At 39.0% G+C, this 27,148-nt stretch overlaps 1 protein-coding gene across 1 annotated transcript in view; it reads right to left on the bottom strand.

The window, feature by feature from the left end:
• ITPKA (inositol-trisphosphate 3-kinase A) overlaps window positions 1-27,148 on the bottom strand; it is a 59,617-nt gene that overhangs the window by 5,034 nt on the left and 27,435 nt on the right. The window contains exons 2-6 of the mRNA XM_081341759.1: window positions 9,771-9,867; window positions 7,444-7,657; window positions 5,345-5,549; window positions 2,896-2,997; window positions 854-925 (exon numbers count right to left, since the gene is read on the bottom strand). Coding sequence (XP_081197885.1) covers window positions 854-925; window positions 2,896-2,997; window positions 5,345-5,549; window positions 7,444-7,657; window positions 9,771-9,867 — 690 coding nt within the window. The remainder of the gene's footprint in view (window positions 1-853; window positions 926-2,895; window positions 2,998-5,344; window positions 5,550-7,443; window positions 7,658-9,770; window positions 9,868-27,148) is intronic.

Genomic DNA, 27,148 nt, shown 5'->3' with positions numbered 1-27,148 from the left:
TACATCAGACATTTCAAACTCGTGACGTCACGTGACATCGCACAACGTATCAGGAGTTTTGCCATTGCCGGCAATAGGGTGGGCGCGGCTTCCGGATGACGCGTCCGGCCCATGGGACGGCAGTTTTGACACCCCTGTTCTACATGGTCTGTCCAACAAAGACTTGTCTCGAGAGAAAACTGGATTTTGTGGGATTGATTTATCCAATTTATCCAACTTCTTAGCAACTTACAAATTAAAAAACACCCACCCTGTAGAAAAAGAAATCATAGCCCACCAGAGAAACAATACAACTAACTATGAAACCAAATTTAAATAATGGGGACTCCACAACCAATAATGTTGAAAGCAATGGGTTGAAGGCAAGAGAGATCTTTCAATGTTTTGTTTTTGATATTAGATACAAGGAAGCTTATTCGGGCATACATTTCAATTTTTGAAGCCCCAGCCATTAAGAGATTCTTGAATTGGCCCAGAAATTTGGATTCCTTGCATATGTATCAGACATCTTTTTTAACAAGCAACAAGGCTTGGCTATTCATTGTTTCAGCATGCCATTCCCAGGTTTTTTTTTCCTAAACTGCATCATAATTTGGTTTCAGGCTGATTCACAGAAAGAGAGGTCTTGTATTGGAAAAAGGCACAGGAACTAGATGGCCTTCATGTTACATTTTAGCACATTTGTATTTAAAATTTCTTGCAATTATTGAATAGAAGCAGATTATATATATATATATACATATATACATATATACATATATACATATATATATATATATGTGTGTGTGTGTGTGTGTGCATGCATGTTTAATTAAATATACCACTACTTACTAGAGCAATCAGAGCAACTCACCTCGTGTTGTTTAAAGAAGACTGAAGACTCAAGGATGCCACGAATTTCATACAGACGCTTTAAATATTTTTTCTGTCCAAAATAGAACAGAAGCAGTGAATCATTTAAAACTATTTCTGCCACATAGGCAAAAGGAAGATTAACACAATAGTGTGGGGGGAGGGGGGAGAGAATCAGAAATTATATTGTCGTTGAGCCATCTGAGATATAGTCTACCAACAATCTTGCAGAAACCTAATTCCTGACTGCTGAGTTGAAGTATTTGCTACCCATCCTAGAGTTGACAGAAAACTATAACAGAATGTCCACCCTGCCAATCCCTATATTCTATTTCTATCATCTCTTTTCCCACCTGCCAGCTTCAGTTAGCAAGGGGCCATACTGAGTGTAATCAATATACTGCTGAACCTGCTCTCCATCTTTGGCAGCATCTCTCTTATTGCCGGCATCTGGGACATACCAGACCACTACATTCCACCCTGATACAACACTGATTTAAAAATCTATGGAGATTCTCAGTCATCCAGGTCATGGTTGACCCAAAAGTGCTCTTTCTTTCTTTCTTTCTTTCTTTCTTTCTTTCTTTCTTTCTTTCTTTCTTTCTTTCTTTCTTTCTTTCTTTCTTTCTTTCTTTCTTTTTCTTTTTTTTCTTTCTTTCTTTCTCTTTCTTTCTTCTTTCTTTCTCTTTCCTTTTTCTTTTCTTTCTCTTTCCTCTTTCTTTTCTTTCTCTCTCTCTCTCTCTAAATCTCTATTTCTTTCTTTTTTTCTTTGAAGATGTTTTGCTTCTCATCCAAGAAGCTTCTTCAGCTCTGACTGGATGGTGGGGAATGCAAGGATTTATACTCCTTGCAGACAGCTGGACATTTGCATTCTTTTAGAGAGTCATTGATGCCACCTGGAGGTTCATCTGTGTCATCAGGGTCACCTGAGTAGTGCAAATGGGTGTGGTGCCTTCTTGGAACTGCTGAAAGGACCGTGTTGTAGACTGAAGATGGAAGAAGTCGTATCTCTCCCCCTCTGTTGAGAGAAGGCCGTTCAATTTTGACATAGATGGCCTCTTTGACCCCCTCTTTCAAACCAGCGGTCCTCTCTGTACAAAATGTGGACTTTGCTGTCTTCGATAGAGTGGTCTTTGTCTTTCAAATGCAGATGGGCTGCTGAATCTTGTCCTGATGGGTTTGTTCTGCTATGTTGCGCCATTCATTTATGAAGTGGTTGTTTCGCTTCCCCAATGTACAGATCAGCACATGGCTCACTGCACTGTACTGCATATGCCATGTTGCTCAGTTTCAGTCTGGGTGTTTTGTCCTTGGGGTGGACAAGCTTCTGCCTTAGTGTATTCTTGGATTTGAAGTGTGCACGTATGTTGTGTTGGCTGAAGATCCTTCTGAGCTTTTCCGATATTCCTGCAACGTATGGAATGACTACATTGCTTCATTTATTCTTTTCTTCTTTGTCTGTTATGGAGGAGTTCCTTAGGGGTCTTTTTTGGCATTTGATGAATGCCTACTTGGGATAGCCACAAATTCTGAGGGCTTCCTTGATGTGTTTTAGTTTTTTTTTTATTTTCTTTTCCATCTTTGCTAGTAGACAGACCTTCAGCTCGGTGGTGTAGGGTTCTTATAACTCCCATTTTGTGCTCCAATGGGTGGTAAGAATCAAAATGTAAATACTGATATCTGGGGGGGGGCGGTTTCTGTAAATTTCATATATAAATCCTTCCATTCCCCACCATCCAGTCAGAGCTGAAGAAGCTTCTTGGATGAGAAGCAAAATGTCTTCCAAGGAAGAAAGAAAGAAAGAAAAAAGAAAGCCCAGTTGCCTCATGAAAAAGCACATTTGGGACTCTGATTTGAAAGAAAAATCCAAAGAGACTTTTTTAAACAAATTCTTAAGATCTCTTTTGATGGTAATAATGGCATCCCGGCTCATCCACAAAAATCATCCACAAAAACCCCACACCTGTTTGGGCAATTCCTCTTCGTCAGCAAGCCCTCATCAAGAATTAAAACTGTCATCCCAAACTTCCATGCTTAGCTTACCAATATAGTTGTGTTTCCCTTAATGAATTCCACAAAAACCTGGAAAACTTGTTCTCGTGTCTTTGTTGTCTTGAAGCTGGTATTACAAGTCCCATCAGCCTTCTGTAAATATTAAAAAAAGTGGGGGGGAGTCATTCTGCAGGCGGTGGAAAGAAGAAACCAGGGAAGAGACTAAAGAAAGGAGGAAGTCTCAAAGAAGGTACTCAAAACCCTGGAGCCAGGAGATTCCCAGGTAGAGAACTCTTCTTTTGACGCAACTCCAAGGAGCTCCAATGGTATGGCGTAACTAGTTGTGTGTATTATCCACTAAAATCTACATCTTACACCATAACTGATTAGTAATCCTCCCAACTAAAAAGCGAATCAGTTGGGTCAAGAGATTAAAGCACCAGGCTAGAAACCTGAAGACCATGAGTTCTAATCCTATCTTAGGTCCAGGGTCGACAGGATGACCTTGGCTAGTCTCTCTTAGCTCTAGGAAGAATGAGGCAATGGCAATCCCCTTCTGAAATCTTGCCTAGAAAACTTTCAAGGACTCATCCAGGCAATTGCCAGGAGTCAACATTGACTTGAAGGTGCACACAGATATATAGACATGCACAGAGTCCTTTCTAGCCTGGCATCCTCCCAATGCATATACCAGGAGTAGGCAACCTCAGCAATTTTATGACTCGTGAACTTCAAGTCCCAGAATTCCTGAGCTCTGGCATATACTGACAGATGTAGCTGCAATTCAGCTCCCCCAGAAGATGGGGTTAAATTGTTAAAGATGGGGTTAAATTGTTAAATTCTACTCCAAATGCAGACATCAAGTTCAAATTCACACTTATCATGAGACTCCCTGAAGACCCTGGCTCACTCACACACTCAGATTAATCTCTCTTGCAAAAGTGGGGACAGGGAATGGTGGGGTTAAGGACCTAAGAAGAAAGACAAGAGAGGAAAGTGGTGAGACAAACTTTTTTGTGATGCAAGGTATGTTTTGGAACAATATTTTATTTCATTTTATTTTATTTATGTCGACCATCTTGCTATCCAACGTGATGCTGATACCGAGTCAGTAATTACTCTGAGTCATAGGTTAAAAGTTAATTCATTGGAATAATTGGTGGAATTCCTTTAGCGTGAACTTTTTCAAGTCCCATTTATTTCAATCGGTTTGCCCTTAAGTGTAACTCTGCATCCGGATCATTAGAAAGGGACTGGAATGACTGTTAGCATTTATAGAAAGAATACTGCAGCTGAAGATCGTGTTTCTTACCCTAAAATATGCAAGATATTTTTTAAATCATGCATCTGTATATATTTTAGCTTTTTCTGTAGGTGAATGCCCAGTGAAATGTGACATTCTGTATATTCATACTGATGCAATTATCTCTGAGTGAAATCTATGGTAGATGGCAGGCATGCATCTACTACCCTCCCCTTTAATAGCTTCTCCTCCTTCAAAATAAAACACTTCTGCTCCAAATGCATGTGCCTGACAAGACACAAGAACATTATGCAACGGCAGGGCACATCGTGGGCAGAGAAATCTAGCAGAACTCTGATGAACTCCATGAGTACACTGAAAGAATTCTCTCTGCCTATTGCCAGATGGCGCATTAGCTATTACGTACCAGCATATAACTCACTGTAAGGAGAAAATCTGACAGTATCCTCCAAATGTTTTTGCTCTACATCAAAACCTGAGATGCCGGGAAGATGCACAAAGAGAATCTTCCAGAAGCCTAAACCTATTCAACAGCGTGAAAGCCAAGATGCTAAGGGCCAGAGTGATACAGCAGTCAAGGGGCTCCAGGTTGGCCCCAGAGAGACTCAAGTATTCTCCAGCACGAGCATATGTGTATCTACATATGGTGTGTGATATGGAAATTTATTAATATCAAAGCTGACATTTTCAATTCAAGCTTCTAACACAGATTACTATTTGCCAGGCCAGAAAGAGTTGTATCCTTGCCTTTTGCTTCCCTTTCAATGGTGATGTTTGTTTTGCTGCTGTTGCTTTTATTGGTAAGCCTAGTTCATCTGATGCTCTCTAAACTGTACAGAATAACATTTTCATCAGCCTTGGTTGATAGCCAAGATAGCCAATGGTAAGTAGCTGTAAAAATTGTAGTCCAAACCAGCTAAGTATGTTGGTTTGCTACCCTGCCATTATAGGTGTGTGTCTATCCTTCTGTGAGAGAGAGAGAGACAGGGTTTTATATATTTCAAGATACTTGCCTTGATATCAGCTAGAGACGCTTTCCAGTCAAGTACAAATCTACAAGTTTCCATTTCCTGCTGGCTTCTCATCCAATAACCAAATGGGCTCAGTCCTACATAGCTTCTGAGACCAGACACTGTCACCCAGGTGTGGCCATGAAGGACACGTTACTATGGAAGCTTCTGAAAAGCATACCAGAACAAATGCTTCAAACAGGAAAGGCTAGGGAAGATTTCTTACCTTTATCCCTTCGATCCTGAAACCCTGGCTAGCACTGGAGCTGATGGTCTCCCTCCACTGCATGTACCGGGGTTTGGTTACTGCATGCTGAGTGTTCTCTTCAGCAGTGGGTGCCAAAGGGTCCACGTCTATCATCTTCTTATACATATCTTTACGGAGCTTCGGTTTTTCTCGCGCTTTAGTCAATTCTTCCTCCAAGTATGTCCTACAAAAACAATGGGACGTTGAGCATCTCTCTAACTCCGGCAACAGAAGCTATTCCTTATTCCATGCTTTCTAGCTCATATAATGCACCCTTCCAGTTACAGGCAAAAAGAATTAGCAACCCAAGCAGAGTTCTCTTTTCAGGTTTATTTAGATTTAAGATCAGGCCAGCTACAGTGTGGGAAGGAGAAAAAGGGCACAGCCAACAGGATTTTAGTTTTTCTTCAAATCCAGGAAAAAATCAAAAGCATCAGAATGATTTAAGATTTTATGACGGGGGGGGGGGGTCCTTGGTGTTCTCCGAGCTTGGTTGTTTTCTTGCAGATGTTTCATTACCCAAACTAAGTAACATCATTACTGGTTTGGGTTTTTCCTCCCTTTCTTTTTACAGTATAAGAGTTCTATATTGATTTGGTTTTAATTGTTTTAACTTATTTTCTAGATTGTAAATTGCTCTGAGATGTTTATAGAAAAAAAAATTATAGATGTACAGTATATGTTAAGTAATCCTAATAAGAATGCATTGGCCTCTTAGTATAGCTAACTAATCTCATTCAAAATGGAAGAGCATCTGCGATATCTTACGACAGACTCAGACAGACCACAAAAACACACTGAAAAGAATACTGATTACACAGAATTTTTTCCAAATATGAAACTATCCAGCTCTAGTGGTATAAAATCAGAAGAAAAAGAAGAAAAAAATCAGTTTATTTAACTGAGAAATGTATAGAGGGTATATTCTAAAACTCTTTTGATTAAAGTTATTTTTTAAATCTATTTTTAAAAAAAGATTTCTTCACTATTAACTTTTAGTCCTGAACTTGTTTGAAGAGTACTGATGGGGGTGGGAGAGAAACAATTTGATGAGGAATATTTAAATGTATTTCAAAGAATTGTATTTCCAAAGTTTTCAAACAACTTTTTGTTGAATAGGAGCATAATATTTTGGACAGAGTAGCTGTCAAAAAAAGCTGTTATTTAGTATATGGTAGGAAGAAACAAGGCAACAATACATTTTCATCAGGACAATGTAAATATTTCTTTTAGATTCAAAACTTGCTATTATAAAATCTGAGTAACTTTTTATGGTAGGGAGGACAATTTTACAATGCAAAATAGACATACACTTAGAGATTTAATTTAATGTAATACTGCTTCAAGTATATTCTAAAACCACATTCTGTGCATAGTGTTACTTATTCCAAAAGAAGTAGTATGATATGTTTGTATGTTGAAGAAAAAAATATCTAGAAACACAAAAGGGCACGTTGTGACAATTCAGTTCTGTTTGTATCACCACACACATACAATCAATTCATGTTCCTTTACCCAGTGCATAGTTCATAATTTGATTGTGAGACCTGACATCAAGCTCAGAGATAATTCAGCTGCAACTTGACCAAAATGAAACCATATCAATTCTTCTATTATTCTTGCTATGGATGTGTCCAAGCTGATTAAAACTTGCTAGAAAATGCCATTCACTTCCATGAATGAGTCCTATATGCAGTTCAGTTTCCAGAAATGATATGGGGTTTGAAAAGTGATATTCTTTATAAAGAAAACATTGGCCATTTATGGAAAGACATAAACTTGCTTCAGGACTGCTTTTGGCAATAAAACTACAACATTTAAAAATTGAAGCTATATTAATAACCCTAAAAGGAACAAGCAAGCAGCATATAGGGGAGCTTAAATTACAGATGCTGTTTCTTAAAATAGTTGTTTTCCAAAAATGTCCAGAACTGAGAATATAGTAGAAGGGGATCTGCTATGAAGTTCTGTTGTTGACTTTCCATGAACACCCTAAGGATATCTAGCTTCCAAATTATCCAAATTATCAAACAAATTATCCACAATGAGATGGGAAGCTGTTGTTTAAGATCTCCCACCTGACTCCCATTTTACAATCCATCACACAAGGCCCTTCAAAATTAGCTAGAAGATCATCCAACTGTAAATAGGACTCGCCATCTCTCTCCACCACACCATGGAAGAAAGGGACACAAGAACGTAGTGAATCTTTCATCAGCAGTTCAAAGCACTTCTCCTCATTCTCACAGTGGCGTTTCAGAATCGTCCCACCATCGGCTGCTTTGAAACTTCCTGCAGAAACAGAACCATGATGTCATGGACTTTTCAAAGGCCTCTCCTCATAGTTCAATTGCAGTATCCCCACTATCACCAAAGAATAACCCAAGATAAAGAAAACCAGCCAATAAACAGCCTGTCAGGCTGGGGAAGATGAGGGAACCAATCGCAGACACCACCAGTCAAGGAAGAGTGCGGGGCAATGGGAGGTGAACCAGATCCCTACAATGTCATCTTTGAACAAGCCATCAACTTCCAGAGGGACATGTTCAATCGACTCTGGGCCTGAGAAGCCCAAGAATAGCCAGCAGCACCACAGCAACTGCTGCTCCAGCTCCTACACTACCAGCTTTACTGCAGCAACTGGGAGCGACTCCAGCAGTCCCAGTAGCACAGCCACCACCATCAGCTTGGGCTGCCCTTCCATGGAGGAGAGAACGCAGACCACCGGCCCTTGGGGTGAAATTCAATGGCAACCCAAAATAGCTGCTGTTTTTCCTGACTCAGGTGTGGACTTACATGCAGGAGTAAGAGGCTGACCTGCCAACCAACCCGGCTAAAGTGAGGATTGTCACCACAGCATTAAAGGGTAAGGCAGCAGAATGGATGGTGGCCCTGTACGACGATGATATGGCAGAGCTGTGCAAGTCTGACAGATTCATGACAGTCCTGAGGAAACCCTTCGAAGACCCCCTTGCTGACCAAAAAGCCAGGCTGAGAATCAAGACTATAAGGCAGGACAGATGATCCATTGCCTATATTCAAGAGTTCCAGAGCCTGACCTCTAACCTAGTTGACTGGCCACAAGAAATGGCTTAATGTCAGGCCTATCCCAGCTTGAGTGTATAGGAAAGAAAAACCCTTGACTCCATTTGCAGAGAAAAGGTATACTTGTACTAAACCCAAGTGCTTACAGCATAAGCAAAGCCAGATATGAATATTCCCACATAAATTTGGTGCTTTTCCCTTCCCCCAAGTCCTCTTCCTTGGTCATCTGGTCAGTGTCCAACAGTATTCAAATTAGGTGTTTTGGTAACAGTTCTAACGCTAGTGTCCATGGATCTCCCAACCATTGTCTCCGATTGGCACCTCTGGTTCCTGTCACCCCCCTCCCTATGTTCCCCTTTCTTCCTCCCCCTCATTCATTTACGGCAGGATATCATCAATGCGAAGCAAAGTTGAAGCAGTGTATGGCAGATCTGATACAGCTCTTTCATAAAAATTCTATGAAAAACATCCACCTGAAACATTTAAATATATTTAAGCCTAGATACACATGGCTGTACAAAAGCTTCACAGAACCAATCATGTAATGACTCAGGAGGCAGATCTGGTGATTAAAAATACCCTGGCATGATCTGAACTGACCATTACTGAAATAGTGGTAACGGTATTGCAGACAAGAATTCAACACAGGAACAAGCTTACCGTATGTTAATAGAATATAGGCTGAAAGCTGATCTTTGGAATGCAGCATACATTTTGAATCAATTCAAAATTATTTGTCGAGGAAAGGTAGCCATTATGTTAGTATGTGTGCCAAATTCCCCAACTCCTACCCCAAAAGGTAGAAAGAACAACTCCGTAATCTCTACAAATGTTAAATTCGAAGCATGAATCATGTCTGGATAATTGAAAGATGGATGAGAATAAAATATGTTTTAAAATTACATACCAATTAAATCATGGTGAATTTTGAGAGAGTTTTTACAAATGCTTTTGTATTTAAAAAAGCAAGAAAATATGATGTTAGGAAATCTGAGGTTTTATGGTTCTTGTGAGATTTCAGTCATGCTGGAACCACCTCCATAGTCCCAAATAGCCCATAATTGAACTGCATGATTTACTGACCTATCTAATCCTTTAATAAAGTCCATCTTTATTTATGTCATTATTTAAAAGTGCATGGTTGTTAACTCTCAAAATCCAGTACGGATTTTTTAAAATAGGAATAATGTAAACACTCTCTTATCTTGCTTTGAATATTTAGAAATAAATGATCAGCTCAGATCACAAGTATTGTTTCTGATCAGGGGGTTCTGCAGGCAGATTCAACGTTTTCAACTTTATTCATAATTTTTAAGTACATTCTACTATGGTAGACCAATTAAAGAAAGAAGGTTCTCACCAGTGTGACCAGCCAACTGCACCCAAGAATACCGTTTTTTGAAGGGACTGATAACTGGCAAATTGACAATTGTCTTTATTGTCTGCCATGCCTTTTTCTGAAACACAAAAAATAAAAGTTAAAAAATTGCATACAAACATCTAAATATTTTATGAAGGGGTGTAGCATTTAGTTATTGTTACAAACCTTCTTCAATTTCCAAAATAGGCCCACCATTAGATAAATCAGATCCCCATTTAGATATACTGATAATCCAGAGAGGGAGGGAGGGAGGGAAGGAAGGAGGGAGGGAGGGAGGGAAAGAGAGAGAGAGAGAGAGAGAGAGAGAGAGAGAGAGAGAGAGATATTGTCCAGGTAAATGCTTTTCTCTCTCTTCATCCTAGGACCCATGTGCTGAAACCCATTTCCATGCCGAGATTGCTGTTCATGGCTATATGCCAAAAAATTACAATGTACCATTCAATTCCTTACTCTAGAACAGGGGTAGGTAACCTTGGCTCTTTTATCACTCGTGGACTTCAACTCCCAGAATTCCTGAGCCAGCTGGCTCAGGAATTCTGGGAGTTGAAGTCCACGAGTGATAAAAGAGCCAAGGTTGCCTATCCCTGCTCTAGAAGATTAGGGTAATATATTTTGGATGATCATTGAGTGGAAAAAGGCACATTTTACTGTCATTAATTAGATTCAGTAATTGCTTATTTTATTTAAAAATATTTTGAGACAGAACAACGTAAGAAAAATGGCATGAGGCTGATGGACAAGCTTCGACTATTGAGGGTTTTAAAAAAACATATTATTATTAGGAATGGGGAAGAAATCATATCACTTAGCCATCCTTATACTGCTTAATTTTCACAACTCCTAGCATCTTTGTTTTTCTCAAACAGAAATTCAACTTATTTGTTTTAAATAAAATCATGCATTTTTGTGCCCTGAATTTTCATACTTTACAGTATAAGCCTACGCATACCCACTAAAAGCCTTTATGATAATAAGAAACAAAAGGGTTAAGACTAATTACCACTCATTCTTTTCTCTTTTTTCACTTTTGTACAACCTCAGAGAGGAGCTGATAATTCCAAGGTTCACTGTGTTACAGCTAAATATATGCAGAATTTGTTATGTTGCCACATTTGGATCAAGTCTTATTTTAGCAGATCAGATTCATATGAGAAATCAAACGGAAGACATGATTGTGGTTGTCCTACTTATAGCTGACGTTCCCAAAGTGGTGCTATTGTGACGTAAAGAACTAAAAATTCCATCATACCCTCCATGCTGCCTAGCGATAATGCAAATTGTAGAAATATACTAGAAAGTACCAAATTGAGAAAAGCGCAATATACCATTCATTGGACATAGAGTCCAGCTACACAAGATTTATCTGCTTAAAATGTCGCTGCAGCTCAGCCTTTATAAGCTGGAGTGAAAATGACAAGAACTATTCTTGTTGTGCAATCTCAGGATTGATCAGGCAAGATACAACATGCAAACTGTGAACCATTCCAATTTCTTTTCTTTATTCTGAGGATATCAAGAGTAGGAAAACAGTTTCTCCGGCAGAGGAACTTTTCAATTCAGATATCTAAGCAAACCCAATTCAACTAATGCATAAAAATAGGGCTATAGTTTCCCTCACCTTCTGTGTCTGCCTTTGGAAGAAGCAAATTATTTTATGACTTAACTGCTCTATAATCATTCCAGAGAATAATTACCTTTCTGCCAGCATCATTGCTGTTTTTGTTAAAGAAGCTGTGTGCCTGGTCTAGAACGCAGCTTGCTACTAAATTCCCAAAAGAGGAAAAACTCAGCTGACAACCTTTTTACACCTAACAACACAGGAATTATCTTTCTTATGTCTTTTTTTCCTTTCTGCATATTTCACAGAGTAGACCTGTGAAATTCCATGCCGTGGCATCTTCCTTGTAGAGTGACCCCCATGTCAATTCCTTTTTGGACCTCTTTAGCAACCTAAGACTGCCTAATTTCATATGTGATTAGTAGCCTCCTCATCTTCCTTTTTCTTCTTTTCCTTTATACAATTTTAACTCTCCTCCAATTTCTTCTTGTCAGCTTCTTAGTCCATTTCAACTCCTCCCCCTCCCTCTCCCTCTTTCATGTGACTGTGTTTAACTCTTTCATTCTGTCACAATTCTTCTAGCTGGCCAGCCTTAAGAGGGTCAGATCCTGACTACACAATTAGGTTATGAGATAACCTGATGACTCAATTAGTCCACCTTCTGGGTATGCATAATACAGTGAACTATAATCAAATAGGCTGGATGTACATATCATGCAAAACTACAAATCAAAACAAAAATCCTATGCAAGCTTAATTCTCATCACTGTGAAAATTCAGCTGCTAATTCAACTGATTTTGTTTAGCATACTCTGTACACAAATTAATACCTTAAAGAAATATAGTAGTATGATTAGATTGGATTATCCGGTTTCCCAGATTTATATGCAATTTATTGTCATGTTCTTACAGTTTCCTGTATTCACCATTTGCTTTTGCAGATTTATTCAAATGTTACACTTTTTTTAAAGAATCAGAGAAAGGACTTCAAAGCACCATTCATTTTAAAAATACTGCTATTAACTATGTATACACACAGTACTAGAAACCATAGAACAGACATGTCAAACAAAAGGCCCGGGGGCCGGATCCGGCCCGTGAAGTGGTTTCATGTGGCCCGCAAAGCCATCCTGGAAACAGTGAGGGAACGGCCCCCGCTGCCTTGGCCCTGGCCCAGAGACCCTCCTTCTGCCAGAGACCCTCAGATCTGTCCCACTCCTGCCCAGGCCCCCATAGGCACCCTTGATGCGAACGATGTAGAGCTGGCCATGCCCACCCAGCAGGCCATACGCACTCTAGCCACGCCCACCCAGCAGGCCACGCCCACTGTGGCCACACCCACCCGGCCCCTTGAGGGCAACCGCAATGCTGATGCGGCCCTCAATGAAATTGAGTTTGACACCTCTGCCATAGAACTAAAAAGTAAGATTCAGCTCCATTTAATTCAGTTTTACTGCTGTTTCTCCTAACAATGCTACCACTTTTAGGGATCCCAGACTTGCTAAACACAGGCAATTCCCAGCGGCCTACATGTAATTAGAAAAACACATTATCTTTTTATGTGTCTATGTACTTATTTACTTACAGGGATTGTATGTATGATTATAGCAGGCAATGAGAACCTAAGATATATAATGTGGACAGTGGGCTGTGCCTCTGTTGCATAAAACTGGGTGCTGGCACCAAAGAGGTGGCATGTTAAATATTGACAGCTAAGTTAAAACAGGGCATTTCATTATTTTTTATTCATTGAAATATTTATTGGGAGGAGAAAAAAATTGTACCTTAAGATCAAAACCACCACATTTTACATGCTATATTCAGTTGTTTCAAAAGTTGGAATACTTATTGTGTGAGTACTTCTTAAAAGGTATCTCTTTGCCAGCATCCTTCAGGTAAGGACTTCACCTTCGGTAAATTTACATTCATGTCCATAGGAAGAAGACCTCAAGGATGCCATTGTTCATGCTCTTCAACCAGAAAGGACAGTGCAGGATTCTTCTTTGAATGGAAAGCATGCAAGTACATTGTCCCATACAACTGTATGCAGAAATGTCAAGAAGAAAATAATAAAATTTAAGCAACATGGGTGAGGATAGCCTATTAGGTTGTAAGGAGCTTTCCTCCTTTCTGAATAACTGTAGTGGACTGTGATTCTACTACACATCCCTCTGAAGAAAAGTCCACTTCCAGTATCATATTTGGCAATCAGGTAATCAATATTTATTTAGATGCCTTATGTTCTGATATCTCACTTTTGTTCTAACAAATTCCACAACATACTAGTACAGGGGTGTCAAACTCAATTTCATTGAGGGCCGCATCAGCATTGTGGTTGCCCTCAGGGGGGCAGGTGGGTGTGGCCAGGGTGGGTGTGGCCTACTGGGTGGGCATGGCTAGAGTGCATATGGCCTACTGGGTGAGCATGGCCAGCTCTACATCATTGGCATCAAGGGTGCCTATGGGGGCCTGGGCAGGAGTGGAACAGATCTGAGGGTCTCTGGCAGAAGGAGGGTCTCTGGGCCAGGGCCAAGGCAGCGGGGGCCGTTCCCTCACTGTTTCCAGGATGGCTTCGTGGGCCACATGAAACCACTTCATGGGCCGGATCCCCCTTGTGTTTGACATGTCTGTACTAGTATATAGCGATAGAGATACTCAAAGGTCTACTTTTAAACCAATCTATTAGAAGCAAGTCTTTTGTTAATTCTCCAGTACAATTTCTAGCTGAAAATCAGCATGTTGGCCTGTGCAGGTCTACCTAACCAGGCACTCAATACTGACTAGTAGTCGTGATTTGAATAGCTGAAGAGGCAATTTACACTGGAGATGGCCGGGTTAGAAATCAAGAGACTATGAGCTCTAGTCTCACTTCAGCCATGAAAGCTGGCTGGGTGACCGTGATCCAGTCACTCTTTCTCAGCCCAAAATGTCAGGCTCTCATGACAAGCCAGTCAGTCAAAACCAATGGATCAACACTCAGGTCATCTGAAAAAAGCAGACCCTGCATTTGTGGGAAACTACTAGGAAGGAGAAAAAAGGTACTGGGATGAAAAACATTTCTTAAGTCCCTTCAATATTATCTTATCCAGGAAGCATTTGCTCCAAGGCAAATAGTCTCTCCTTCCCAATTTAACTATGACTCACCTGTTATCAGTGAAATTTTTCTTGGTAGGATGAGATAAGAGCAGGAACAATCCCAGAACAAGCAAGCCTTAACATGATACAACAATCACATTCACATACATTCTGGTGAATTGTGTGAGAAGAAGATTTGAATCTAAAAGCACCTATTAAATCACCCCACTTTTTCTCTTCCGCATACTTAACTACACTCTCTACAGAGGGTAACAAGCTCCTCCTACCTTGCTAGCAAAGCACAGATCCACTACAAATACCATGAAAAAGTTGGAAAAAGTGAGTCAGCCACTTTTTACTTGATTAGCCATCAAGAACTAAGGAAAGAACCAACCAAGAGCTAAGTAGGAATTTCCTGACAATTAGAACAATTACGGTAATCAGTGGGAAAAGAAAAAAGTTGCCTCCAACACTGGAGGTTTTTAAGAAACCATTTGTCTGAAATGGTATAGGATTTCCTGCTGAGCAGGGGGTTGGAGTAGATAGAAGATCTCCAAGATCCCTTCCAATTCTGTTATTCTGTTAAATGGAAAAGATTAATAAGATTTCCCTTGATTTGAAATTAACCGCTGCTGATTACATAGACATATCCAAGTTGGTTTTTTTAGCAATAAATGCATAAGTGGTTAATCATTATCTTCTTTTTTTTAAAAAAAATTCTAATATAATATATAGCTCAGGGATTTCTTGTTAGCTCCCCATCCAAGTACTAACCAGGGCCAACACAACTTTACTTTTTCAACATTGGTTAAGGCTGGTAAGGTACTGTGACTGAACAGAAAAAAGAGAGACATAAATTGAAAAAGCTCCAAGAATAGAGAATGCATATTTATTCTAGAGAACTGCAATCATTACCGTTCTTGAATTGATTCAATCCAGACAAGACAAAATGGCAGTTCTGGATTATTTAAAACTTTTATGGAGAAGTCTAAAATATCAAGTTAATATTTAATAAGTCCACCTGAATCTAGAATCATCACAAATGACATCAGTATCAAGAAACACATTTTATTAATTTGGGGTTTTCAAATTATGGGACATAAACCTTGGGGTTTGTGAGCAAATTTGAGAAGATCAGAAATGTTTGGTTGCCTGCATACCTATAGTAGGAATTTGCTCCAATTCTACCTCGACTGGCACATGTCTGGGCAAAGTAGAAGCACATTTTGGCAGGTTTTCAGCTCCTGGCATGCATGGTGTGCAGGCCCAGGGATGAATTATTGTCCACAGAGTAAGGGAAAATCCATAAAACAGCCTGTGGAAATTTAAATATAATTATTTGGTTTCTTGACCTTTAGCAGTCCCCTTTCACATTCTTATCTGATTTCATTCCACAGTTCCTCTAGTTCAGGGGTAGGCAACCTCGGCTCTTTTATGACTCATGGACTTCAACTCCCAGAATTCCTGAGTCAGCTGACTCAGGAATTCTGGGAGTTGAAGTCCATGAGTCATAAAAGAGCCAAGGTTGCCTACCCCTGCTCTAGTTCTTTATCAATGAGATTCATAACTTCAGAATGGTTACTGAGGTTCTTTCCGAAACTGGTGAGTATATGGACACATTCATATTGTGGAAACTGGTTAGTTTTGATCTTCCACGTGGAAGACCTGGAACCTGCAGATAAGCAGTTCATGATCTGTTCCGCAATCAGTTCCAAAGTCGCAGATGTCACTTTGGGTTCTTTGAATACTGCACAAGCAAACACAAAATAATTGATCAACTTCAACTAAATTTTCTATTTCCAACTTCAGTCTTCCAGTCTCCAACCACAAACAATGCACTGTGCTTAAATGTTCTCTTGATTTCAAATTTAACTTGACATGAAACTCATGAGGACCCAGATTGTTGGGGGCAATTAAGCTGACTTTGTAATAATGCCACTTGGGGCCCCCCGAAAGCCCTAATAAGCAGGCATATACATAGAATGAAGGCTACTGCTAAGCTTGTAAGCCGCCCTGAGTCTTCGGAGAAGGGCGGGATATAAATGGAATTAAAAATAAAAAAAATAAAAAAATGAACCTCCTCTTCTTCTGTATCAGTGGTTGGAGCATAAACTTGGATAAACATCATGTTAAAAGATTGTCCATGAAATCTAACTGGTATTATTTGGTTACTGACTGTATTACATTCTAGCATTATCTTTGATACATCCTTCCCAAGAGAGCCATGCCTTTCCTTTTTTTGTTTTTTAAAACTTGAGTATTAAACAGTGTGGTCTTCTGACTGAAAATGTCCAATTCCTGTCTGTTTCACTTTGCTGAGTCTAAGATGTCAATCTGTAGTGGTTTTACTTCATCTTTCACTGTGTTGAGCTTTTCCATGTTCATTCACTGTATATTACATGTTCCTATTGCAATTCTGTTGTTTCATCTTTGGATTTTCCTTTCTCTGTTGCAACTAGCAGTCCAAAAGGGTTTAATCTAGACATGTCATAAAACGTCATTACTATTTCAAAAGAACCTCAGTTTTTCCTTAGCAGCATGTTGAATGCCACTTCCAATATTCTTTGCTCAAGCATTCCTGGAACTCTACCACCCAGTCACCATAGCAGGACATAGCAGTCATAGCTCTATGAAATAATTGGCTTTGCTCATGGAATAGGTAGATAGATGGGCTTATTATTTGTCATTAATGGGAAGACTGCAGGACTGCAAAATAAGAGAAGCTCTGGTTTATAATACCAATTGAGTTCCCCTTCTATCCCCTCATCTAAATCATTTATGAAGATATTGAAAAGCACTGGATCTAAGAAGAACCTTGGGGTACCTCACTGCTTACTTCTCTCGATGTAGTTCCACTGTAGTTCTACATGTTGGTTAGCCAGTTACAAATCGATCTGATGCTATGTATCCCACATTTTCTAACTTACAAAAAGTTAGGTTGTGGTCCTTTGTCAAATGCCTTACTGAAATCCAAGTATACTATGTCCACAGTGTTTTGCTGGTCCACTTATTTAGTCACTTTGCCAAATGTGTTGACATCAAGCTTGAACCATAGGCCAATACAATAAATGGACATCTCAAAGGATGCCCCTGCCTGTTATCTTTCCACACCTCAGCTCCCATAGAAAACAGTGGTGTAATATCTTTTCTGCAACAGACCAAAAATTGAATTTATTTATGGAACTAATATACTGCCCTCTTTTAGTAATGCATAAAAATAATTAATTAGTGAACTAAGTTCACAAATGCACACTGTTCATTCAGTCCTGAAATGAAGCAATTATACATTATGGATTTGGAACTCAGTTAGCAAATTATACCATATAATACTATGCCACACAAATTGAGTAGCCTATGGTTCACTTTCAAAGTTACAATTGCCATTTTTAATTGTAAGGTTTATAGCATTACTCTGCTCAGATTTGGGATTTAATTTGCTGCAAGCTTAACTGAATCCCCAAGATATGCATAGTATTATACTTCTCAAGCTCAATGCAGGATAAGCAGCTACCAACTCTAAACCTGAACGTGCAAGTTTAGGGAAACATTGCAACATGTGTCCTTAAACAAGTGAAATTACTTGTGCAAGTTACAACTTGTTACTGACAAAAGAGAGCCAAGGATGATCAACTGTAATATCTGAAAGCAGCCCAAAGTTACCAGGACAGGTTACATAAATTGATGCTGGCCTATTTCTATTCAGCCATTACAGGCCAGTAAGCCTCAAACAAAGTTTACCACAGTGGTTTTCAATCCTTTTCACATCCTCGGCACACTGGCAAGGTGCTAACTTACATGGTCAACCATCTTATAGACCGGACTTTGGGTTACAAAAGGTCCTGTGACATCACAAGTTACTGCACTTCATGAGGGGAAATGGAGACATCACAGAAGTGGGGTTCTGGCAATGCAAATATGCAGCATTTTCATCATTTATTTGTGGCTCACTGATGCAGTTACATCTGCTTTATTATCTGCAAGGCCAATAAGAAAAAAGATGCCCTGACAAAGCCCTGATCTTTTTCTTTTTAAATAAATAATTTTAAAAATATGCCTAACACACGTATGGCAAAGATCAATTATATATTACTGGAATAATGGCAAAAGAGTTTATCACTAATTTGTTTAGGAAATGCAAACAACAATGGAAACTTGTGAATGTCCTCTATCTATAAGATGAGTGTTGAAACTGCATTAGCTCCCAACAGTCTTTTTCTCGTTGCAACTACTGTAACCGTGGTACCAACCTGCCCCGAAAATATTCAGTGCCCCTACAACATTGCCTTCATCTCATCCCCAGACCAGAGTAAGATAGGCTTAAATCGTCTTTAGCTGCCCTGGGGTTAATAGAATACTTTCTCTTATATTAGCAGTACTAATGACAACGACAAGGAATGTAAACCCGTGACTCTGTAGTGGCCAGCCCAAATGAGATCTATTGGTTGTTTCATGCTGATGTGACCATGTATCTTTTTCCCTTTCATCCCGACCAACTTTGTCTGTCCTCCTTATGCAGATAGACACAGCAGAGTCATACTAGCAGCCTTCTAGATTGTCCAGCCAAGTCTTCTGTAAGAATTATAGGGTTCTTTAGCACAAGGCTCATACAGTTAAACAGTGAGATATAAAATAGTATAATGGTCTGAAATAGCCTAACAGGCTGAAATTATGAGATTAATCCTCTGCTCCACAACACAGCACAGTGGAATCTGGAACACAGCATTTATTGCCTATGGAAAGAAAGGAAAGGGGCGAAATATCCTGAATTAAACTTGCTACTTGTGACTCAGCTCACTTTGTAACTCTGATATGCTTTTCTGTCTGCATTCTAATTTTATTCCTTCTGGGTTATGTCACAATGGGATATAGGGGAAGGGGCAGAGGAAGTAGCCAAGGAAGTATGGATAGTGTCCTAGAGTCAGACCTGTCTCATTTCCGCTGCAGTGTTGTGATTGGTAAAAGATCCCAGCACTTTCTCACCAGCTAATGACACGCTGAAAAGGGACAGCAACAAAACTGGAGCTCTCAACCAATCCCTCTGCTTAAATATGTACCGTTCCCCTCACAATGAAGACAGCAACATTTGGCAATGACACAAAAACAAACGCAATAGAGGAAATGGGGAAATGCTTATAGTGACTATGTATATTTTTACAAAGCTAGTTATTTTTCATGCTACCGTGCCCTGAAATGCGTTGCAAGGCGTTTCACAAAGGGGAAATATGGGATGGTGAGGTCTACATCTTGCCCTCTTTCCTTTTTATCAACAAATATCTCATCTCTCTGGCAGTTAAACTCAGCCTGTCCTCTGACATAAACAGGAAATGAGAACCCCGCAGAGGATACACCTGCTGAGCTTTCAGAAAACAGCAGCGATAACCTTTAGCCATGTCTTGAGTTTAGAAACCAGAATCACCCCGAAATGGTTATTCTCTAAGCATATGACCCGTCAACATATTCATCTCAGTGGGTAAACGTTGAAATTTTATTACTCTATAAATGTCAACTAACTAGGGATGCTACTCTGTGCATACCAAGCTGTATCTATTTTGACCTCTCCACCCTGAATCTCTTTGTAAACAGAACTATCTGAAAACAGAGCTCTCCTGGGGATTGCCTGCTAGAAGAGCAATGGCAGGGGATCAGAGCATGTAAGAAGGTAAACTGGTTAAGGAAACATTAAAACAGAGGACATGCCAAGCTTCTTCCACAAACACTATTCAATGCTGGGCTTACCTTTGCTAAGAAGAAAATCACATATGAGGTCTCAGCTCTATGATACTTATCAACGAAAGGAGAAGGAGGAGGAGGTAGCTGCAAAGAAGGGCAGATACTGAAACACCCAAGATAATAATAGTCCATAGTTAACCATTCATCTATATTCCAAATATAATTTCTCTCAAATGCTTTTAATTTATGCTACTGTGTAAAATTCAGTTTCAGCTACTTCCTTTCTTTGTTTAATTTGGAAATTTTAATTGCAGATGTCCTGCAGTATGTCTAATATAGAGGAAGAAGAGGAAGGCTTGAACAATAAACATTAAAAACAAGGCATAACTCATTGATCTTTAGAGAGAAACTATATTAACATGCCTCTGGACTTCCATAGGATAAGAATTGCAGGAAACTGCTGGTTTACCTATTTACCTATTAGGTTTCATTTGGTCTACACACATATTGGGATAAAACATGCACATTATGACATTATATGTTACGTACATAATATAAAAGACACAATATCAGCAGAAATTCTGATCTTTGTACTGATGTTATGGTAGAATAGGAATAAACTGAAGGCTTTCATAGAGAGGTATTTAAAATTGATTACACTAAAGAGCTATAACTTGTTAGTAAAGGATGTTGGCAAACTACTTACCTCATCATACAAGCCCTGCAAAGCTACTCTCTTTATGTAGCAGAAAATTAATACTGGATGGAAAAATAAAAAAAATATTTTGTGCACTGAATCCAGTTCTTAACAAATTATATCTTTTTGTCTATTCCTTAACTTCCACAAAATGATTCCATTCTATTAACTTCCATATGTGTAGAGTATAACTTCTATCATTTCTAACCTGTGGGCCCTAGGTTGGTGTAAACTGGCCCTTGTTTCCTATTACATTTGAATGGTTTTTCTACAGACTAACAACTGATTAGGTATCATCAATATAAGTGTCATACAGACTTCTTCCCCAAAGGACTTTTCTTGCAGATCTTCAGAAAACCCTAACCCAGAAAATCAACTCTGATTACACGTATTGCCTTATGGATGTACAATGGAATAAGGTAAAGGTAAAGGTTCCCCCGCACATGCGTGCTAGTTGTTTCCTACTCTAGGGGCCGGTGCTGATCTCTGTTTCAAAGCCGAAGAGCCAGCGCTTGTCCGGGGACGTCTCCGTGGTCATGTGGCCGGCATGACTAGACACCAAAGGCGCACAGAACGCTGTTACCTTCCCACTGTAGTGGTCCCTATTTTTCTACTTGCATTTTTACGTGCTTTCGAACTGCTAGGTTGGCAGAAGCTGGGACGAGTACGGTAACAGGCGCTCACACTGTTACGTGGCAGTCGGGATTCGACCAGCCAAACTGCCAATCTTCTGATCAACAAGTTCAGTGTCCTAACCCACTGAGCTACCGCGTCCCTACAATGGAATATATCAAAGCAAATGCTGAATTAGCTACACAGATAAGGGTTGCAATTTAAGCTGCAACTAACCAAACATCTAATTAATCACATAACCAAACAGCTACAGAAAAAGAATACTGAAACATAACAAAAAATAAAAGAGAATGATAACAAACATTACTAAGAAAAAATAGTGTAAAGGAATGAAGATCCAAGGAAAAAGCACTGTTTTTCAAGCAGTAAATTACCCTTGACCACATATTGGTGAATCTTTCCTCACAGATCAAGGCAGAGGCTAAGCACAGCTTGTCAATCCACGGTTTTAAACTAACTATGGCTGAGTTTTCCTATCAAAGTAAAACTATTCTTTTAGCGATTGTGCAATCATAGGAAATTCAGATTTTTCATATACCGTATTCCAAATCTTTGGTGGTTCAGCATCACGTTTTCATCTTTAAACCTTTAACCTTCCAAATTAACATAAACATTAAACCAAAACAGGACAAGTATATTTTGTACACAATGAAAATAACACTATAATTGACAGGAATAGATACTGGGGGGGGGATATGTGAAAGGCCTTTACCAGTGTAGGAAGATAATTATGTAGGAAGATAATTATGAGCTAATTATTGATAAAAGTTTCTTAAAATACAAACATAGAGATCAAATACACGTGTAGAAATACAAACAAAAAAGTAGAAGGAAGAAGTACTTTTTTCCCTGAGTGGAAACACGTCAGTGATCTTCAGCAAATCAAATAGGTTACTTCAGCTCAGCCCTCCCATGGCTTTCATAACTTTAAAGAACCGATAATACTATCATAGAGGATTACATGTTCTGAATCACTAATTATCAGAAAAAGCTTAGACTGAAAGGCAGAATTAAATCTTGAAATGTCAGAACAAGGACCAGAATGAACAGGCAGCAACAGGAGACATATTCTACCTGCCTGTTGTGTAGCCGGTTCTTTGCAGACAATAAGCGAGACGGAAGGTTGCAAACAGGAACATGCTTTATTGAGGCAAACAGGAACAGAACTGAAACAGAGGCTGCTGCGCAGCTACTTATACGGTTGGCCACTAGGTGGCAGCCAATATATTTAATAATAATAATAATAATAATAATAATAATAATAATAATAATAATAATAATAATAATAATAATAATAATAATAATAATAATAATAATATTATTTATATAGGAACCCATTCCTGCCCCAAATCATCCAATGATCTTCATGGAGAAGTCTGGCTTAGTCAATGACCGTTACACAGACACACCATTGAGCAACCTTAAGCAGCATTCAAACAGACACGTGAAACAGTTCAAGTAAAAATCCCAATACATTACACTACCTTTCTAATATTTTTTTTGGAAAGCCAAACTCTCTCACCTTTCACCTTAAATCCCCTTCATATTAGTAACACTCCCTGAAAGATTATAAATTTAATAGCATTATACTGTCAATATAGTAAGTGATAGATGGGAATGTTTACAAATAGGAGCCCAGCTCTGTAAGAATGTAAGTCAGCAGTATATGTTATCTAATAGGGAGTGGTGTTTACCTACAGGAAAAACCACATCCTTCAGCAATTACTTTGCTTAATACCTCAGCACTTTCACGCTGTCATCATACAGATCTCCCTAAGCACTATATCAAAGGGAGATTTACTCATACCAAAATGCTGGTAAGAGCTGAAGCTTCTAGCGATTCCTAGCAGCAAAGTTTGAAAAAGCAGAATATCACAATGGAAGACTTAAAGTGAGCATTATAAAATTGGAAATATGGGCTTTGTTTCCTTTAAGCAGAAAAGCAATTCCTGCCTGTTTCTGAATTGTCCACACAAATATTCAGCCCATTTTTTTTATAGATCCTTGCTGGAATACCCCACAAGGGTGAAGCTATTTATCCTCAAAAAGATAATTTTTATTACTACTAAATATTATTTATTAATAATATTTTATTCTAACTATTTATTATTGGATCTACTTATCCTCCATAGAGCTGAGGTATTTTTGCTAATATTCACTTAATCCATAAAGTACATAAAGGCATTTTTAAATCTATAAAATGTGTGTTCTAATCAGATATGGGAATAGTAAAGAGGTTTTAAGATGACTTGGACAGAATCAACATACGTGATAGTTTACACAGAATATGCATACGAAAGACAGGGCTGTGACCAGTGTCTACAATCTGATTTTTTTGAAATTCACCAGGAAAGTCATTTCCCCCTATTTTCAGGACTATTCAAGTGATTATCCTACTTAGTTGTATCCATGCTGTGTTTCAGAGATATGACTGTGTTACTAAATTGCAGGATGGCAAACCTTTTAGAGACCGAGTGCCCAAACTGCAACCCAAAACCCACTTATGTATCATTGGGTGCTGGGTAGGCGTGGCCCAATGGGTGGGCGTGGCTGCGGTGGTAATGGCAGACTGGGTGGGACTAAAAAGTTCAATCAATCAATTCCAACTTTGCAAGATCTTTTTTTTCCCCGCGAGTTGAAATTGATTGATTGATTGATTGATTGATTGAACCTTTTTTTGCACATGGCGGCGGAGGCCTAAAGCGAAAAAGTTTTATAAAACCCAGCTGAAGGCCTAGGACTGGGCCGGCGGTGTGTGTGCCCACAGAGAGGGCTCTGCGTGCCACCTGTAGCACCCGTGCCATAAGTTCGCCACCATGGCTATATTGTATCTTTGCTTTTACCTATAAGCACCTATTCCGTTATATTGCTTCTCTACTCCAACAGTTAGATCTTGCTTTCTTTTTTCTTTTGGCTAGGCACTCAAGGGATTCCCTGTTCTTTTAATTCCCACAGCAGTAATTCTTTGAGGAAGATTGAGGTACACTGTTACCTAAAATCACTGTTTACGTAACGAGTTCCCGAGTCTCCCCAGATCTAGTCTGATACAAGTCAGAGACATACAAATTTAATAACTAAGCTACATAGCAAACCACACTGGCTGAATTTTAGCACCTTGATCCAGTGAGTTCTTGGTCCTTAAGGAGATACTAAGAATGCTAAATTATGTAAAGAGTGTCTATTGTTTTATTAAGAATTATATAGAATTACAGAGTATCTACTAAGTATATGCATAGAGCATACTACATACTAATACACGTATAATGAGTTAGCATTATAACCAAATCTTATCAATAGAAACTAAGCACTTGCAAACATGCAGTCGCTAGGTGACTATTAGGACTCCCTGCTAACACATAAAGCCACACTGTGTGAACTTTGTGAACCTTTGAAAGACAGCTTTTAGAAACCACCATTAACCTCTGAGTGATTCTTGACAGTGCCACCAAAGACCTTGATAATAAAGGAAACGTGATTGAAGCAATGTATCACTCAAATATTACACGTAAAGTATGATTTCAGATACAGGATTCCCAATGTTATTAGAAGCCCCCTCTCACTAAGGATTCGGCCGTGGCTAAGTGTGCATGCATGATGTCTTTATCCCGTACAATTAAAAATACATGTCTCTGTCCAGTGATAATTCATTTTATAAATTAATGTTTTTGTTTCTTAAAATTGTAGTCCACACATTTTTCAAGCATTGAGCAGAGATTCAGTCTTACAACAGTGATATAAAGTTTGGCTGAAATAGGTTAGGCCATTTACACATCACAACTGTTTTGTTCCATTTATGCATGACTGTATGTACTTGAATTCCACCTTTATTATTTTTACAAATAACTCAATGCGATGAACATACCTAATGTTCCTTCCTTCCTCCTATTTTCCCCATAACAACAATCCTGTGAGGTGGATTAGACAGAGAAAGAGTGACTTACCCAAAGCCACCCAGCTGGCTTTCATGATTTACTGAATACATTTGGGTTTATACAACATGTTAACCCACAATCAAACCATGTTGAAGAAAAAATTGAGATAAAACTATTACAGTGGATGCCAAAAAAGAGAGTCCCTAAAGTTTAGGGCCTAAACAAACAAAACACCATTCAAAAAGAGAGACTAAATGAAAAAAAAATATTTCAGCCTAACCTTAGGACCAACAGCACAGATTCACCCTTCTACTCCATTATAGAATCCTTTCTTCATAGCTTTGCTCAGCTGTAATATCTTCTCAGCACATATACACAAAAAGGAAATGGTACTATTTTTCCACTGAAAATATTACATTATTTTCTATGATTACTTTCTTCCCCACATACATTATAGTGGCAAAACATCTGCAGATAACATTGACAGGAAATAATCTTGTTCTTCCTCTGGCTCAGTTGACAGAGAGAGTAGTGTAATGGGTGCCAAAAAACATTTAGAGCAGTGTTTCTCAACATTGACAACTTTAAGATGCGTGGACTTCAACTCCCAGAATTCCCCAGCCAGGCATGGTTGAGAAACACCAGTTTAGAGAATTCACAGAATGCTAAGCTTTTGCAGGACAGGAAAGATTTGTTCCATTTTGAAGCACTGGTTTGTACGTCAGTTACAATGGAGCAAGTCAGAACTTGCATACATCTACAGCACAAAGTTGCTAATCACTCAAAATGCTTTCTTAGATCCATGGAATTTATAATAATACGCTCCTGATGCACTTCGCTGAAAAGTTTTGACTACATTACAGCACATCACTGGAAAGTTTTGACTACAAGCAAAATAATGAAGACTAAACACAAGCAGCACAAGCCCTAACCTGATAGTCAAAAGCATTTCTAGTCCAACAAGCCAGAAAACTCACACTGCTGTGTTGAGAAGCACACTGAACTAGAAGATCTCCATTCCTTCCATTTGTTATTTTATTATTCTGGGTAGGAGAAGAAATGGCAGAACCTGGGGGTAGAGTTAAAAGCAGGATCAGCCTAGAATCTTTATGTAGCCACAACCGAACTAAGTCCAACTCTCCTAAGTGCCATTGATCCAACCAAGTGCTGACCCTTAGTTGAGAAGATTCCTGTGCATAGACTTTTAGAAATAAATCAGCTGAACTGAACTTAACACATGTGGAACTGGTTTTTTGACCTGTTATTCTATTGGTTAAAAACAGAAATTATTTATTTTATTTTTATTTATTTATTTTAATTCCATTTAAATCCCGCCCTTCTCCGAAGACTCAGGGCGGCTTACAAACTTAGCTGTAGCCTTCATTCTATGTATATGCCTGCTTATTAGGGCTTTCACACAACCCCCAAGCGGCATTATTACAAAGTCAGCTTAATTGCCCCCAACAATCTGGGTCCTCATTTTACCTACCTCGGAAGGATGGAAGGCTGAGTCAACCTTGAGCCTGGTGGGATGCGAACCTGCACTAATTGCAGGCAGCTGGTGTTACTTAAGGAGGCATTAGCCCACTGCTCCACCAAGGCTGTACACCACCTTGTAGGGCAAAGAGGAGCAATTGTAGCCCCAAAGGAGCTAATCACCCACCTTAGAAAAAGGGATCCCAGTAACATCACCAAGGTACTACCCAACTACAGTCCAGCAATCTACTATTTGGAATGAAGACTTGCAACAGAAATCAAGGACAATAAAAAAGTTTCTTTTATTATTTATTATTAATAATAATAATAATAAAAAGTCAAGAAAACTGTCCACTAAAGAGAGAAGATGGCAAGG

Source organism: Vipera berus (assembly GCF_964194415.1).
Source record: "Vipera berus genome assembly, chromosome: 1".
NCBI lineage: Eukaryota > Metazoa > Chordata > Lepidosauria > Squamata > Viperidae > Vipera > Vipera berus.
The sequence above is the reverse complement of the archived record's forward strand: the minus strand, read 5'-3'. Positions and strand labels throughout refer to the sequence as shown.